This window comes from Leuresthes tenuis, unplaced genomic scaffold (genome assembly GCF_036924035.1).
Source record: "Leuresthes tenuis unplaced genomic scaffold, fLeuTen1.0.hap1 SCAF_10, whole genome shotgun sequence".
In the NCBI taxonomy this organism is placed as follows: Eukaryota; Metazoa; Chordata; class Actinopteri; order Atheriniformes; family Atherinopsidae; genus Leuresthes; species Leuresthes tenuis.
The window spans coordinates 17,674,352-17,692,144 of record NW_027325364.1 but is presented as its reverse complement, the minus strand read 5'-3'; the positions used below and the strand labels follow the sequence as shown (position 1 = coordinate 17,692,144).

General features: G+C 41.5%; 2 protein-coding genes across 3 annotated transcripts; one reads left to right on the top strand and one right to left on the bottom strand.

Moving 5' to 3' along the window:
• The first annotated feature begins 975 nt into the window (after positions 1-975).
• On the top strand, positions 976-4,012 carry oprd1b (opioid receptor, delta 1b). The gene is made up of 3 exons (XM_072393310.1): positions 976-1,217; positions 2,571-2,926; positions 3,143-4,012. The coding sequence occupies exons 1-3, from the start codon at positions 976-978 to the stop codon at positions 3,670-3,672; spliced, it is 1,128 nt and encodes a 375-aa protein (XP_072249411.1). The 3' UTR covers positions 3,673-4,012.
• An 8,446-nt stretch (positions 4,013-12,458) lies between these two features.
• On the bottom strand, positions 12,459-17,740 carry rcc1 (regulator of chromosome condensation 1). Of its 2 annotated transcripts, none has more exons than XM_072394559.1 (10): positions 17,657-17,740; positions 16,662-16,777; positions 16,324-16,511; positions 16,040-16,219; positions 14,654-14,750; positions 14,441-14,563; positions 14,204-14,344; positions 13,900-14,019; positions 13,625-13,777; positions 12,459-13,226 (listed from the first exon to the last, which is right to left on the bottom strand). In XM_072394559.1, exons 2-10 carry the CDS (start codon positions 16,765-16,767, stop codon positions 13,051-13,053), a joined length of 1,284 nt encoding a protein of 427 aa, XP_072250660.1. In that variant the 5' UTR covers positions 16,768-16,777; positions 17,657-17,740; the 3' UTR covers positions 12,459-13,050. The 2 variants fall into 2 exon arrangements, with proteins under 2 accessions (XP_072250660.1, XP_072250661.1); XM_072394560.1 differs by having other exon boundaries at positions 16,689-16,777.
• Between the last annotated feature and the right edge of the window lie 53 nt (positions 17,741-17,793).

Here is a 17,793-nt window from a genome sequence, read left to right as displayed (position 1 = left end):
TGTACAAAGTAACTCTGCCATTCAACAGAGCAGGAAAGGTTAAATTGGATCCCCTTTCACTTGCTGCAGCCTCCAAACTACTTTCTAATGTGAGAAAAAAAAATCTGTATTTTCTCTGACATTATTTCTCTCCAGACCCAGAGACAGTACGCTTTTTGAGCTGGACAGCCCCTAATGACCCCCCTTACCACCAACTGCCGCATAGATAATGCAAAATGAGAGCAGGAAAAACCAGATGTAGCACTGTTTTAGCAAGCACTTTTGTTCGAATATTTTTATTTTTATTCTTTTTTAACCAGAAACAAAAATCCCGCACAGATTTGCGCGAGAGAAGCCCACAGAGAGGCACAGCTTTGTCTGGTTGTGTTACGGCTCGTCTTTAAACAGCCGTTTATGGCAAACTTTGAACATTTAAGTACATTTTCAATAAGACAGCATGTTGCACTTAAAATCACCATGGCAACCTCAACTGCCTCTCGGAGCTCACAGCTCCTCTCGTCTCTTTTGTTTTCACACACACTTTGGTTGATTCTGCTTCAACTTTTTAGCACTTCGAAAGAGATAGAGGACTGACGGCGTCAGCAATCCTACGGCAGTTTCTACATAAATGACGTTATCAAGGACAGAGAAAAAGTGAGACGCCAAATCTATATGTTGGGTGTCTAACTCGTCAGAGAGAAGGTACATTACGTGAATAAAGAACGGCGTTTGGATCTCACCGCATTGAAAATTGATATATGTTTAAACTAGGCAAGAACTAGGAAAGTAGTCTCCCCACATCTTGCAACGCACACCTTTGCGCTTTGCTGGGGGGAGCGCGCACTGTCGCGCGCATTTACGCACAGAGCGAGAAAGCGCTCCAACGTCCTCTGAGCTCCACACATCTAATTTGGCGTCTAGTTCCCCTCCGCTCCTGTGCTCCTGCCTCTGAAATCCTTAACTTCACTGCGCTCAAATCTCACCTGTATTGTTGTGATGGAGTTCCCCACTTTTACTCCGGAAGACCTCAACGAGCGATACTCGGTCTCCGTAACTCCGTTTAATGTTACATTCGCAGAGGATCTTCTGCTCGTGCCTTCAAAAAGCAACGAAACCAACGGGGTTTCAGACAGAAACACGACAGGTCTCATCCTCGCCGTTTGCATCACGGCTCTCTACTCTCTCATCTGCGTGGTGGGACTGCTGGGTAACATGCTTGTCATGTACGGAGTGCTCAGGTAAGAGTCAGATACTAAAGACTCATCATTTTTTTTTTAAACTGCTACTTACTTTGATTTTTATATTTGATCACATACTGATGAGTGAAAAGCCACACACATATAGGTTAGCAGAAGACCCACGGTGGGAATTATACATTTGTATGTAATAAAGAATTCATTTGAAGAAAAATTAACTATCTTATTGGACTATTGAATAATCTAATATGATTGGTAGTTTTAAGATTGAAATAAAAAATGTACTGTTACTTATTGCTTCATTTGTGATGGTCTCTTGTCATTACCCGCAGTTTCAGCACATCTGACAGCCATCTTCTCCCACAACCACACGCACACACACTTCCTACACGTAATAGAGGAAAGAGGAGAGGGAGGACTCTGTGATTCTCCGCTTATCACTGAAATGACTTCACTGTGCTAATTACTCCTGATAGGAACTTTGTTGTGATGCGTGAGAAACAAATGCTTAACTCTGCTGAAAAACCCTCCAGTTTCTCTGGTACCGTGCCTTACCAATTCATATCATCCTGATTCTGATGATTTTCCTCTTTCATTGGTGTAAGACCGGCACAAGACTTTTTGGTATTCAATATCACTGCGATGAAACAAATGGAGAATAAGATGTATTGCACTCACTCCCTGTCTAGTCAGTTCCAATCAGAGTGAGATCCATGCACAGTGTGCAATGCAATAAACCCTTTAATGGTGTTTATTGCATAGGGTGTGTGTGTGTGGGGAGGGGGTGATTGGATCAAATATTGTCAACAACATTCTGTCATTGTTTTGAGCCTTATTTTGTGTCTGTTTCACCAAAGCATTCAAAACCACTGCGTGTTACATGTGCCCAGCTATTGTCATCTTTAAACAATCAGACAACCGTTCAGCTGGCATTCGGGGGAAACGCGTTAAAAAAGAAAAAAAACATCTGAAACCAAGAGGGAGTTTTGCAGGATCTTTTTGTTTGGAATTGACTCATTACTGAGAAATTTTGATCTAACAGAGGCTTATAGGCTCATTTTGCTTGTGAACAGAGGCTGTGTAGCATTTAGTGTACTGTCGTAACAGCCATAACGCAGCTAGAAAATCTATTTAATTCAAATAGGTTCAATATGTTTGAGAGGAAATGGCAGATCATCATTTTGAGTGCAGAAAATGATGAGATCAAACTACAAACTGAGTTCTAACCTTGAGAAACTATTAGAAATCGTGACTGAAACGCAGACACTTTCCTCTCTGTGACACAGCAGCAAGCAAGCAGACCTTGAGAAAAATCCAATTTCCACCATCTAACACTCCTTCCCCTTTACTCTGACTCAGAATCTATTAAACATGATTCTTCTTTCCACTAACCAGGTACACGAAGATGAAGACAGCCACCAACATTTACATCTTTAATCTGGCTCTGGCCGACACTCTGGCCACCACCACCCTCCCCTTCCAGAGTGCCAAATATCTGATGAGGACATGGCCCTTTGGGGAGCTGTTGTGTAAAGTGGTCATCGCCATTGACTACTACAACATGTTCACCAGCATCTTTACGCTCACCATGATGAGCGTGGACCGCTACATCGCTGTATGTCATCCTGTGAAAGCCCTGGACTTCCGCACCCCTGCCAAAGCCAAGCTCATCAACATTTGCATCTGGATCCTCTCCTCTGCTGTTGGAGTGCCAGTGATGATCATGGCTGTAACCAAGGTGACAGATAAAGGTGGGTGGCTTTAATTGTTACAGAAATAATGGTTGTAATCACCATCAATGTAATAAATGCTATACTCTGCACTGTATTTTTTTTTTGCACTTCAGTGGTATGTGTTGATTTTAGGCGATAATCACACCATGAAAGAGAATTTGAGCTGGGTTATTAACTTAAATTAGCTTCTGTACATGGCCTCCTATTAAAGCTCTAATTGCCTTAACTCCATAGGAAACACAGCATGTACACTCAGATTTCCGAAACCGGAATGGTACTGGGACACAGTGACAAAAATCTGTGTGTTCATCTTGGCTTTCGTGGTGCCGGTCTTCGTCATCACTATCTGCTACGGGCTGATGATCCTGCGGCTGAAGAGCGTCCGTCTCCTGTCTGGCTCCAAAGAGAAAGACAGGAACCTGCGGAGGATCACCCGCATGGTCCTGGTGGTCGTGGCAGCTTTCATCTTCTGCTGGACCCCAATTCACATCTTCATCATCGTCAAGACCATGGTGAATATCGACCACAAGAACCTCCTGGTGATGGCAAGCTGGCACCTGTGCATTGCTCTGGGCTACACCAACAGCAGTCTGAACCCAGTGCTGTATGCCTTTTTGGATGAAAACTTCAAGAGGTGCTTCAGGGATTTCTGCCTGCCCTATCGCTCCCGCTTGGAGCAGAGCAGCTTTTCCAGAGCCCGCAACAGTGCAAAGGAGCCTGCATCTGTTTGTGCATCTGCAGCAGCACAGAGAGCCCCTGCCTGACTAGGCATGGATGATTCAGGGAGGGAAACGGCACAATATGAACCACGATCTGACGGTGTCACGCAGTTCTCCACCACAGAACTCTGAGTGTACAGATGCAAACTTTCCACTTCCACTTGTGAAACACAATTATTTAAGAATTGTATTTCAGTAGGATGAATAACAAGCCCGTGTGTGCCTGTGCTAAAGAAAATGTAGACAAGTTAAACCAATCTTGAGGTGTGCACAAAAGGCACGAATAACAAACACATTCTGTGGAGTCAAGAACACACTGGAAAACTCTTCTACATTTTTGTGGCCCCACTTCAACACAATTTAAGGATGATTTTCAGCTTTAACGTGTTCGTAGCATTTCTCGTCCGTATTAGGTGAAGACTCATGGACTTGCTACTGTATTCCACGGTCCCTTAATGATTAGACTCACAGAACTAAAGCATACGTTGTCACCTAGGTGTCTTTTTATGGCTAGGCGGTGGGAAATGTATGGTTGGCCTAATCAGTCACTTGACCACCGTCCAACTGATTATGTGTTGTACTTGATGAAGACCAGACTGACACAGAAAACACTTTGTGACAGGAACGAGTGACATGACGAGTGATGGCACAGAAGAGCTGCAGGGAAGATGCCGATAACAGTACTCGTGTCAGTTTTGAAGCTAAATGTCACATGTGATGGGGTTATTTAAGTGTAAACTAGCTCCTAAAATTATTTTCTGATCCTGGAAATTGCAGGAGCTTTTTCCTGATAAAGGGTTTCAGTTCTGAAACTGTTCAAATCAAAACTGAGAGGCACACAACACTGAATAACTGTCACCTCTGAAGTTGCCTGGACAAATTTGTTAGCCCACAGCTTCTCACACGTCCAGCAGTTTCAAACGGCGGCTTCATGATTATGTACTCCTCTGTTTTGTTTGGAAAATGTAGGAATGAGCATGTAGCATTTAGAATAATAATACATCACAATATCTTTAGCTAATTTTGCCTCTTTATTGGCCAGTGAATTACAAGGAAATGTGAGGTAGTAATAATCTACAGTTAACTGATTACAGACTAATGTCTCCAAAATATGAAACAAGCTCAGAGGTAAACTAATAACTGTCAAAGAGGCACTTCAAATAACACTAAAATACTGTCTTAAGTGTGCGGCAAGGGGACCTTTCAGCTGTTCTCAGCCAATTTAACATTTCCTTTCCTCCGGCAGTCTGCCTGCTCTGTTTTTGCAAAAAAGATTCAGTGGAGTCAAGAGCTGGAAATGAGGCACTGCTTTTTCTCATCACGATAAGGTAGATAACTCAAATCTAATGCATTAGTAAGCAGCAGGAATCTTCCCACACATCTTAAAGCTAATGGACACTTATCCTCTGAAGATTGCCGGACACATTCAGGGTTCTGGGCAGTGAGGAAGCTTTTGTCTGAATACTCAAACACTGTATATACTGTATCAATTGTACATACAATATTGTTCTGTAATGGTGTATTCTGTGATGTTGTGAATGGTTTTGCTTTGTTGTGTCATCAAGCTGCTGCTCCACTAAGCTGCAGTTGTAACCAGTGAGTTAACTTAAAAGTTAATGCTAAAAATGTTTATTTAAAAATGTTGGGGGGGGGGGGGGGGTGTTCCTGTCCACCCTGAGGAGTATCTTTTATTTTTTAAAAGGCCATGGCTGCTAGAAAAGTGTTTTTAAATGTCTAACCGTATCACTGACAGTATGTTAAGCAGAGTGAAAATGTGCATCCAAATCTCACAAGAAAAATCATGTACAAATGTTTTCTTTGTATGTAGCACCTTCCATCAGTCTGTCGATTCTTACCAGTTTCCCAGTTCCTGCTGATGTAAAAAACAAACCTTTTATCTCTGGTCACTCTTCCGTAAAAGCCCCAGCTCTGTGGAGGTGGGACAGACACACCGGTCTTCGCTGTGGAGTCTTATAGCTCCTTCAGGTTTATCTTTGGCCTCTTTGTTGCCTCTCTGATTAATACCCGCCTTGCTTAGTCAGTGAGCTTTGGCAGAAGGCCTCTCTAGAGAGGTTTGTTGTGGTGTCATATGTTCTTTCCACGTTATGGTGACGAATTTAATGTTGCTCCATGATATTAAAAAAAGTTTTTGAGATTCCTCCACAACTTGACCATGATTTGTAGCTCTCAACACAACTTTGTCCCTGAGCTGTTTGGAGAGCTCCTTGGACTTCATAGTGTTGCCTGCTTAGTGGTACCTAAGTGGAGACTCTTGGACCTGCACATATGTTGAGACACTCAGATTGCACACAGGTGGACCTGATTAAACCAAATATGTGACTTCTGAAGCACTAGATCTTGTTTAGGGACTACATAGCAAAGGGGGTCAATATACATGCATGACTCTTAAGGTGTTTTTTCTTCTTTCACATCACCAAATTTGGACTGTTTTGTGGAGGAAAAATGGAAAGGTTGAATACTTTTGTAATGTATTAAAGTCACAAAAAAGACAGATATTGGAAGATGTTAACGTTGGAACTTTTCCTATTGTGCACGGCAGCCTTCAGGCAGGATGATGCCAACCTGTGACCACGTATCTTTTGATACCAAACCGAACCATCTTTTTTCTATGCCTAATCCTAATCAACAGTGAGTGACTGATACCCAAGACTGTCCTCCACCTCAATTCAATGATAATTACTTTCAAAGATCGTTCAACCTCAGATGACCATGAGAGTAACTGCATGTGAGGGTTAAAATGGCATTCATTAAGGTGATAGTCACATTGTAAAAGGAATGTTTTTAACTTTAACTGTGATTGTTTTCTAACCCTAACCAAGTAATGTTATTGTCTAATTCTAACCAGGAAGTGACAAAAGTATTTTTGATAGACTGTTGTGTTGTTAACGGAACATTTGTTGGTGTCGATCTCATGTCACACAAAGGCCCACGGTTAAAAGTGCTCAGCTGCTCCATCCAGCCACCCCTCCTTAATCCTTATGAAAACCTGTGGCTTTGTGAATGAAAGACTTGTGACGTCTCCTCTGCTGTGGAAAAGAACATATGCGTCGTATTTCCCTTCTGCCACTTGTAGGTGTGTTACTTTATTGGATGCCGTTATGAGCAAATGAGCATTTCTGTTGGAGGAGTTGTTGAAGGTGAAAAGTCAGAATTGGGTTGGATGGAGCTAGAATTTGATTCCCTGGCATCCCATCACCCTCCTACCTGCTCATAAGCATCTTTGAATTAATCATGGCTTTCGTTGTGCAATATCACATCTGTGACAGTTTTACAAGGCAGATGTTGGCATGAAGCCACTTTGAAGCCCACAAAGTCCAGTAATTTCAAACAATTTTGAAATCCTTTTTGTGAAAGTGATACATTTTGTGTTGTGGACCAACGCAGCAGCCATTCATTCTGTTATGAGATGGGGTTGAAAGATGAACCCTAATGCCTTATCCAGTTTCTGTTGTTATTTGTTTCTTTTTGAAGGTGAGCTGTTTAGCTGAGGCAAAAAGTGCTTGATGTTGGAATGTGGTTTTACATGTACAATGTAAATATTTTCTACAATTGGGATAACTCTTTGTTTTTAAAAGTGTATTTCCACGGTCATAAAGTAAAGCTTAGTCTGTGTCTTGCACTGTTATTTTCAAATCATGTTAGAGAACAGTGTCGGGATTAATTCTGTATACGTTTTGTGTTGTCTTCATAGCTTATACTCTCAACACTTAGAAACTGAGCGAGTTCCTTGTGCAATTAGTGAGTAGGATTAGATATTGATAAGGTTCAGGTTGGTATAGACGAGGCACAATGTCCACTTGTGGCCAGAAGCTTACAGCAATGGGATGAATATAATGTGCATGTGTAAATATGAGTGTTAAAATGGCAGCAGAACAAGAAACAAGTCAGGGATATTGGGATTTTCAGTCACGAGATGGCAATGAGTTGTCAGTAATTTGAAATACAGAAAATCACTTACATCACCAATGGATTTTTGTATACTCACTGTGGAGAATAAAAAAGTCAAATCAAACACTGTATTGTCTTCTTGAAATATGACTTGCACTCAACCACATGGGATCCCCATGGCATGCCTGTGTGGTGGGAAACATACAGTTTGAGTTTCCAGAAACAGGTAAACCTCAAAGACACATTTAGAGTGAACGCTAGAGTGGCGCACAGGAAATGTATTAAAAATGACTAATTCTACTCTATTTTTTCATTTTAGTCGATAAGGTAAATGTGCAAATGGTCATTCTTTACTTTCTTGGACACTTCAAACTAAAGTACTCGCTCTCTGAATCTCTGCTCTAAATTAATGATGTTGTGTCTGTGGAATAAAGACCTTGATTAGATGGCGATGTTTATCTCATCATTTTCTCAGACTCTTGTTAGATTAGGGTTATATCACTCAGTTGATTGAAAGGAGAGATAATCAGTCTAAATACCATGACACATTTAATCATAGTTATCCAGCAGAGGCTGTACATCTTAATGCATCTTAATGTTTGGAAAAAAAACATTACCATAAGATTTGGGTAGTTGAAATACAATCAAAACTGTCTGATAACCGGAGATCTGAGGTCACAGCACTCTCAGTTTGAAGAGACAGAGGATCTCTAACAGCAGCTCACAATAAAGCACATTTTCATCATCTAAAACAACTCAAACCTAATCTTCACAGTGGTTTGAGAGAATACTACATGCATAGTACACCAGGTCACTTTTGAGATAAGGTAACATTTGCATCAGACAGTTGCGGCTACCCAACTTATCCTACCAATGATGCCTTCAAATTCTGCTGGTCTAATCCCAAAATATCAACAGTCAAACACAGACAAATACATTGCTTGAAATCTTTGTGAAAGTAATGATTCACTCTGTGAATGCTTATCTAGAGGCGGGCTACTTTTAAAAGCAGACTTTGTGGAAGTGAATAACTTATCAGGCTTGTCTGGGAGCTGGGTCTCACTCTTGATGCTCTGAATCTTTGGATGTGTCTGCTTGATTTTGTCGATGCCAGCTTTAAATTCGCTCTGGTGGCTTTCTATCTTAATCTTCATCAAAATGAAAGGCAGCTGTTTTGGATCTGGATGGAGTCCTCACTTATCGATTCATCCAGCTGGGGAATGATATCATCGTCTTTGATGTCTTTGATGACGCACATTTCTCTACACTCTCATGGGTGGTTCTCACAGAAGGCATCGCAATGTGCAGGTTGTGTTTTCAATGTAAAAACAAAAGGGCAAAGCTGGCTCCTGACGTGGCTAGATGGTTTGTTGACCTCTTTCGATAACCGTATAGCAATGTGTTCCATTACAACAGAGAATTCAGATCTACCATTTCTGAGTCACCTCTGCAATAACTTGGACATTTGAACTTTTAAGAAGGTTTTCATTGAATTTGGTCAGATGCATGATGACACACAAACTGTAATGCTTTTGTCTTCTAACCCTCATCAATGACTCCTCACTGCCCTAAAATAACAGAAGCAAATGAGAACAGAGGGAATTTTGCTGAAGCATCTATGACAACACCACAGTATTTCAGCCATGGAAATCTCTGAGCGTAAGAGATGCAGCAGATGCCTTGTCTCAGCTCACAGTGAACAAACTGACATATTGTAAATTAGAACACCTAATTTTGGACAACAGTGCACAACCTGTCATTTCTGAGTTGATGCCATATAAACCACAACTGAGGGACGATCATTGTGCAGAGATTCTGGTGCTGGCTTGCAGCTTTAGGTGACAGATGCTTTGCCAAAGGAGGGATCAGATCGTCAGACCTCGCCTGAAATGCTGACAAAAAGCCCAAAGAACAAAGTGCTGTGAAGCAGATTTCCGCTGCCAAAAAACTGAGACAGGAGTCAATATGGGTGCTATCTGCCAGCAGTCATAGCAGAGTGGATAAAAATGATAGATTCGTGAGAGGTGAGGGCTGAACCTTATATTTAACCTTGTAGAAAAAGCAAGGTAACACACTGATTTTTAATTAAATGCATGTACCCTGCTGACAGCTAATCAAAACCAAATCCTCTGCTTTTGTGCTGCTTGTCTCAAAAACTCACATGGGGCTTTTTATTCTACACGCATCATATATTTCATCTTTCAGACATCACCGAGTGCATCAGTAACAGCAGGGGCATTTGTTGCTTCAATACAGTGTTGAACAGCAGCAAACTTCTTTGTCCGAACAGGGGGGTAGACAGCAAATTTTTTACAGCTATTCTCGCCTGCAAAATGAAAGCTGTCAGTATACAGTCTAGTGTATTTCAGCCTGTGTGTGTAATAAAAAAGAAGAGTGGGCTGCTTTCTCACTCAAGCAATCACAGGAAAAGTGTCAATTCTCTGCACCAATCATGTAAAAAAATGACAAAAAAGGCAGGTTTTTATTTTTGCTTAGGGTTGTGAGATGTGTTTGAGGCTACACTTGATTTATCAACCCATCGACGTCTCTACATATCTTAGATAGCTCAAGGATGCTCACATATCATATCCAAAAGGTATAAAGTGTAAGCCTGCATGAGGGACGACCAGAGGAGGTTGAGAATGAGTTGGACAAAAGCTGCAGGCTGCTCTTAATTCAGCAGACTCCCACTTTGGTGAACCGGGACAGAAGCTCTTCAAAACGTTCACACGATGAAAATGTTGGATTTCTGGATTGAAACATGCTGCACTTAACTGTGTTTTAAATGCCAAGTTATTTAAGAAAGCAGTGAGACTCAAAAGCTGCCCTGCTAAAATCAAAGCAGAGCAAAAATGATGCTGGATTTGTCAGGTTGCAGTTTTCAATAGCTCATGAATCCCATCAACCTGTTCCACATGTGTTGTGTGAGGCACATCACAGAGAGATTAATATGACTCTCTCTATTATTAGAGTGACTGTGCAGTGGTGCAGGTGCCACAGACTTCTTCCTCTCCTCTGTGATTAGTTTAACAAGAGGAAGATTAGAGCCCACAGAAATGATGACAAATCCTGTTTTACTCGCTGGGAGTGAAAGGAGCTAATAGCAGGATGCCGTTGCTACATTTCAGTATAATTGTCTCTCTTTGTGATGGGAGCATATCAAGTTTCCAAGAATTATTAGACGCCGAATGCGGGTGAAAAGCTGATAAAAGCCCCCATCCCTGACACCTGTTAACCTCACAGCTCACTTCATTCACATTATGGCCCGTCTACATCTGCACAGTGAAAATATCGCTCATCAGAATGGAACTTTTTGGGTTTCGGAGTCTCTGCCTTTAGACGTATCCAAAAGACTTCATGCGGCGTGGAAAATGGAAGTCTTCAGCACAATTAGTCAGAGAACAGTTTTTGTAAAGCGGTGCTGAAGATTGTTGTTAAAGACTAAAAAGAAGAAAACCGAGAAGAAAAATACCGTTTAGAAAATGTGCAACCATCGTTTGCATAGGATTGTGAAAACCTGTCTCAAAAACCTGTCTGTGACATAAAGCTTCATGCAAAGAACTGTAGGGTGGAAAACCATTTATTTCATAAAGACTCAAGCTGTGCCAACACCTTGATCCTCAGCGGACACTTAAACCCAAGTGTAGGTTCTGATGGCAAAAACAAATATGGTAAGTGGTTCGCTCAGATCCATTAATTACTTATGAACAATAAGTGAGAATGTCAAAGCTTTTTCAGAAGCCTTTTTTCCCCCTTCTTTGTGGGGACCCGTGCCTGACACTTCATTCTCAGTCCGTTTGGTCAGATGAAAGGAAGAGGAGACGAGCGAGGACCCTGTGCATTTCACCCGACATAGGAAACAAAAGCGTGCACACGCTCGCGCCATCATTTGCATCCTCGAGCGTTTCTGCTGATTCAAATTCATAACTGCTCGTGCATGAATGAGCGGTTTACATCCATAATGGACATAAAGCGACTCAGATGCAACTGCTGAGCGTTCAAGGAGGACAATTTACATTTCTTTTTTATCAAAGTGACAGTTGTAAAGCTGAGCATGAAGCTCCCGTCGCACAAATATGAAGATGGGCATCACTTACAATACACACGGAAAGTTTTAAGGCAAGTTGTTGGAACCGAAATACCTCAGTTCACATAAGCATTCATGACAGACTTTGCCTCATGTAGATTAATCTGATGCGATGTGGGTTGAAATTTTCCCATCTCCTTTTTCGTGACCATTGGCCGGTTACGTGTCTGAGCAAAACCCTTCAGAAACACTCTTAAATCATTCCCAATACCTGTGCTTTTACAAAATTCTGAAACGTACCGACCTCTCTTAACCTCATCTCCTTGTTTTCACTAATAGACTCAATCAACTTTAAAAGACGTATATAGAGAGGCAAATACCCTATTGATCATATACCAGCCAACTGAATTAGGCACGAGTAGACTCTGCTTTGGTCTGTTAACACATGAACCACCGATGGAAGATGTGAGCATCAGACCTCGGTTGTGAAAATAATTTCAAGAGGTCTGAATGTCCAACTCCAGTTTAAACCCTTTAGATCAATAGTTACAGAGAATTCTGTCCAGATCCATGACAAAAACATCCACACAGCAGAAAAGCTTGAATTTGATTAAAGCTATAACATTTTGAACCATAAAATGTTCTCATAACATCAGTAATGGGCGCACGGAAAGGTAAACCAAATGGGTTTTTATTCACTTTTCACTGAAATGTTTCCTGTGGTTCTCATTAGGCAGCAAATGCATTTTAGAGGTTTCAAAAAGTGGGTTTTTTGGGACTCAGCATATGTGTAATTATGGCACAACGAATCGTAAAGCTCCATTTTGTACCTTCTATTATTATGTTAATTGAATTATGCAAACAGAATCTGGAAATAAAAAAGAAAAAAAAAGAAAAAGCAAAACATCTTTATTTTCAGACTGAAAAAGCAACAAATGCAGCATACAGTACGATGTGTTACCAGATGTCCAAATAGTCACGACGGTGGTGTTTATATTGTAAAATGAACAGCAGTAGCACGAGTTAAACTCACGGAGAATGAGTGTCCTGTGTGAACCAATGTAAATGAGAATTATTGCTTTAAAGGAAACATTTAAAAGACTATCATGAAAGCTATTAAACAGATTACACTCCCATTTTCCTTTATGTACATGCAGAGCCACATTTAGAAACATCCAAAATACTATGGTACAGTCATACGAATGAGCTGAAATAATTCAAAGGAACACCCAAAGCTAGATTTAAAAAAATAGTCTCTTGTTGATCATGATCTATCAAAAACTTCAATGAACAATTTCCTAAAGTTAAGAACAGAAGAGTTCATAAAAAGAGGCTAAAGCCTCAACTCGCCCCATCTGCACTTCTTATATTCGCACGGCTCAGCACTGGAAGTCGCATACAGATTAACCCCCAAGCCAGATTAAAGCATCCTGAGCAAGGCCCCCCGCTTGAAAAAGATTTAAAACTCTTCTGTCATCCTGCGGACATCAGCTCTCCTGCTTGTCTTTGACCAGTAAGACTGTGTGCTGCCCTCCACTGGAGGCCATCAGTACTTCACGGTTCTCCAGCTGTTTGCCCGTCATCTTCACGGGGCTCCACTCATCGTCTTCCTCTCCTGTGCCGAGCTGCAGGTTGGTGCCCATGCCCCAGGCATACACAGCTCCTGGAGTGAGCCGGAGAAAGCACAGCCAACATTTGAAAGGCTGAGCAGCAAAATGCAAGTAGAAAAAAACCTGCACTTTTTTTTATTTAACTAAACAGACAAAACGCAGGAAAACTACAAAAAAATAAACCCCAAAACATTTAATTACAGTACAGACAAATGACCACAAAAGAGGAGGAAAATTGATGTTGACTGAGGTGCCGTGTCGTCATTAAAGCTCCTGGTTAAACAGAAATTATCAATTCTAGATCGTATGAGCAAGGTTTAACCCAGTTTCGCTCATGAATGTTTATGCTCACCTCAGGTACATCAGCGAGCATCTATACTTAGAACGCTTAGACTGCAGGGCTTATGCCTATTGCCTTAAACTTAACAGCTCCAGTTTCTTTGTTTCTCACCTTCTCTGGTGACCGCATAGCTGACAGAGGCTCCACACGACACTCCTCTCGCCGGCTCCATTCCCATCACAGGTGTGGGCTCGCTCTTTTCTTCGGCCTGTTGGCCCAGACCGAGGCGGCCGTACTCTGCTCTGCCCAGGCTATAAACCTGCCCTAAATGACGAGGCGGAGACAAGTCGAGACAATTAAAACAAAACAAAAACACCGGAAACATCAGTTCTCTTTATTCGTGCATGTTAAACAGGATTAGCCTGCTTATCAGACCTTATGCTTACCTTCAGCATCAAGGCAGAGTGTGTGATGTTGACCTCCAGAAAAACCCACCCAGGCGGTGGTTGAGTTCTTGAAGCAAGTCAGTTTTACTGGGACAAAACACATCTTGGTGCTTTTAGTGCCTGGATAGATGATTTGTAAAAGAAAGAAAGAAAGAAAGAAGGGGGTTTCAGGCTACACACCATCACTGCATTCTGTGTGATGCAATTAGCTCAGAAAAGACTGATTCATTCATGCAGTTGAACAGAAAGCAGTCTCACTTAACTCACTAATCACTGTAACTAAACACTGATAAGCTCCACTGACCCAGCTGGTGATAGTTTGAGAGGCCAAATCCATACACATATCCTTCTTTTGACACAGCAAAGGTGAAGTACGCCCCGCAAAATGCATCGATGAAGTGAACTTTCCCTCTGAGTTTCACCATCTGTGGCACCAACAGTCGTTCTGAAACCGCGCCACACAAAAACAAACCGAATGCAGTATAGATTACAGATAAAAATGCGTTTAGACGTGGATGTAGAGCAGAAGCGCGTTACCTACCGAGACCTTTCCTGCCTCCTCGGTTTGAAAAATGCTCTGGCACTCTTCCCAGCTGCCCCTGCTCAGCAGAGCCCGATGTGTAAAGATTTCCATCCAGTGTCAACAACACCACGTGGTCGTTGCCTATAAAAACATCCAAGGAAATTCAATAGAAAACACGGAAACTAATTCAAGAACTACAAGCAAGGGGCAATGAGACAAACTGATGCATACCTGAGGCAATTTTCACAACAGACTCTGTAAGGGGGATTTTAACTGGAGCAGGACACGTTTTCATGGGCTCCAGAAGACCGATGACACCATTATTATCCTGGGAAAAAAAACAAACAAGATCCAGCACATTTCGGGTGAGACGACCGAGACTATAATGGAGACGATTAACGCAGGAAAAAGTAGGCCAGATACAAACAAGAAGGCTGCAAACAAAGAAGGTTAATAGGGCGCATAGAATGAAAGGGACACGCTGGTGTCATGTATGAATGAGTGCAGCTTTTTTTTTTTTGTCTTTGGAATGTCTCACTGAGTAGAATCTACTAACATATGATTCAGTTTCAACACGGCACAGGTCTGAACAGCTGGAGTCACATTAATTGACATACACGCGGCATAAAGTTGAAAAGATAACAAGCTGTCGAGAGGAATCCGACCAGTCAAGACGCTTAGAAATAGCAGCTCTGCTCAAACCTTCCTACAATAATTAGCTGCAGCAGCTAGATGTTTTTGTCCAGTTTCTAAGCAAAATGAACAAGAGAAAACGGTTTCACAGCATTTGAACTACAGGTGAAGTTTCTGCTCTGTCCAATTATATGGAGATTTAACTGCTCTTGACTGAATCTGCCGTTATCCAACATGAAAATATAGAAATCTCTCATTAAAACTATATAAAATAATAAAGATACAGAACTTAAAATGAACTACATTTTAAACTTTCACTTGAACTACATTTATTTGGCTTTACTGCATTACTTAACTTACTTTGACAATCATTTCTCAGCGTTATTGATCATATTGGATCTTTCTCATTATTCAAATAAGTGGGTTTAGTGAACAAAAAAAGGGGGAGATGCAGAGAAGAACGTAATGGGAAGATGATTACAGGGACAAAAGAATAATAATATCAAACAAATGAATAATCAATTACCAAATCTATAACTACAATTAAGTAGCAGTAAATTAATATGAGCACTGACACAAAGGATATCAATACATTTCCCTTTCTGTACATTTATGCAGAAATTCATGTTTTCCTTTATTTTAGTACCATTTTAGTTATTTTTTAAATAAAAAAAACAAAACAAAAACAACTAACTGCTAACTTTATGACAAAAAACATGCTCAATTAGTTTCGACAGACATAAGAGTGATTTCCTTTAGATGATTCCATCCACTGCCGATGTTTCCCCCTCAACCACTGCACACTTGCCACGTCAATGATAATTATTTCAACACTGACTCGATGGACGTCTGTTTTTATACCTCACTTGATTTAGTCTTCAGTTTCAAATGAAAGCCAAACGTTGTAATCGGTTATTGAAGGGAGAATCCTTTACAAACAAGTGCAGGTATACTTAAGGTTATTTAAAACAGCAGTTCACCAACCCTGAAGGATCCCCAGATATACACCGATCCATCCTCTGTGAGAGCTGCTGTGTGGCTGTCCCCCGCGGACACCTGGACCACCTTCTCCTCCAGCGTCACCTTTCCTGGAATCATCTCAGATCCTTCCTCAGTTGTATCCCGGCCAAGGGCCCCCTCATCGTTACAGCCAAAACTGTAGACCTAAAAAAAAAGAAAAAAGAAAAGCATGTGTATCGTCTTTTTTTCTTTTTAAAAGTAAAAAAAAAACGCAGCGAAGTAGCAAAGTAGACCAGGTGTTCTCTTACATGGCCAGCTTCGCCGAGACACACCGTGTGCATGCCTCCTGCCGTCACTTGCACGATTTTCTCTGGGAGAGACAGGAGAGCTGGTTTCTTCCTCTCAATGATAGCCTCACCCAAACCCAGTTGTCCAACATCGCCCTGGCCCAGAACTAAAACCTGGCCCGCCTCCCTGCAATGACTCCTGTGCGAAACTGATACAAACAGACAAAAAAAACCCAGAATGTTTAAAGAGTTTATTTCAATTTAACACCAAGACAAGGCACATAAGATCATATGCCTCAAGGCAGTCTTGGTGCGATTGTATTCGGTTGGCTGACTAGATGCAAATCCATTCTGCTTACCTCCATCATCCCTACGTATTGTTTTACCTCTCGATTTCTTGGAGTCTTTAACATCTTCCACAACAGCCGCAGACTTTCTCTTTGTCGTCATCTTTTTAGCAGGCATGGCAGCAAAACTTTAAGCACAAACAGAAATCAATCAGGACAGCAACGGATGTAAATATTTTTGGTGAAAGAAAGGGGATGAAATGCCTCAACAGAGATAGTGAATGCCACAAAAGTGTTAAAGTTAAAACCTAAAAAATGTCAGAGGAGACTAGATGAGAAACTTGAAATATGGGAAGTTCTTCTGAGATTGGAATAAAGCCAAACAGTCCAGACAAAAACGTTATTATTTCAGTTAACGGGATGCCAGTGGGGGTTCAACGGCTGTTAGTGGATCATTTCAGTCACTGGCCCTGGGTCATGTTACTTCAACCCAGAAACAGCTGTGCCTCCTCCACCTCTGTTTCATAGCTGCTACTGAGCCAACGTGCAATGCGAGGGCATGTGCGACAATAATAAAAGGGATTTTAAATTTATCTCTCAGTCACACTCACAAATTTGCTCAAAATTTTCACCACGGCATGTGGCGAGGGTTGCAAGAGTGTGAGAACACTTAGCATTAAGTTTATATTCAGCTACGTGACCTAACACTGTTGGAAGTACCCATGTGTCCTGGCTAACATTTGGAGTTAGCTTCGCCGCTCAACGACTCGTACATGGCCGAACACCAGGTTCATTCTTCATGACACATAAACGTAACACAATTAGCTACGAACACCATGAGAAAACGAAACACATGTTACAACTGAATAGGTTAGATGGGTGGCATTTATACTGGCTGTTTACTTGCTACCGCTACCTAGCCATATGTGTTAGCGTTACACTAAGGAATGAATGAAAAACGGCAAGAAACTTCATTAACTTCACTGCGCGTGCCATTGGTAAGGTGCTATGGTTATTGTTAGCTGTCTGTTCTATCAGAAAGGTGTAGGCACAGATAATTTACTAACCTGTTATTTGAAGAAGTTTGTAGTTTGCGTAGAGGTGAACGTGCACCGCCTGTTCCCGGTCTTCATACGTGCAGTACACGCGAGACGTCACGTTCTATGGACCCTTTGGACGTTCCGCCCCCTTAAAGAGACAGTAG

Coding starts and splice junctions, on each gene's coding strand:
- oprd1b (XM_072393310.1), top strand. CDS start 976: ATGGAGTTCCCCACTTTTACTCCGGAAGACCTCAACGAGCGATACTCG. Junction 1,218..2,570: donor GTCATGTACGGAGTGCTCAG/GTAAGAGTCAGA, acceptor TCCACTAACCAG/GTACACGAAGATGAAGACAG. Junction 2,927..3,142: donor AACCAAGGTGACAGATAAAG/GTGGGTGGCTTT, acceptor TTAACTCCATAG/GAAACACAGCATGTACACTC.
- rcc1 (XM_072394559.1), bottom strand. CDS start 16,767: ATGCCTGCTAAAAAGATGACGACAAAGAGAAAGTCTGCGGCTGTTGTG. Junction 16,512..16,661: donor AATACGTAGGGATGATGGAG/GTAAGCAGAATG, acceptor TGTTTGTATCAG/TTTCGCACAGGAGTCATTGC. Junction 13,778..13,899: donor ACTCTGCCTTGATGCTGAAG/GTAAGCATAAGG, acceptor CTCGTCATTTAG/GGCAGGTTTATAGCCTGGGC.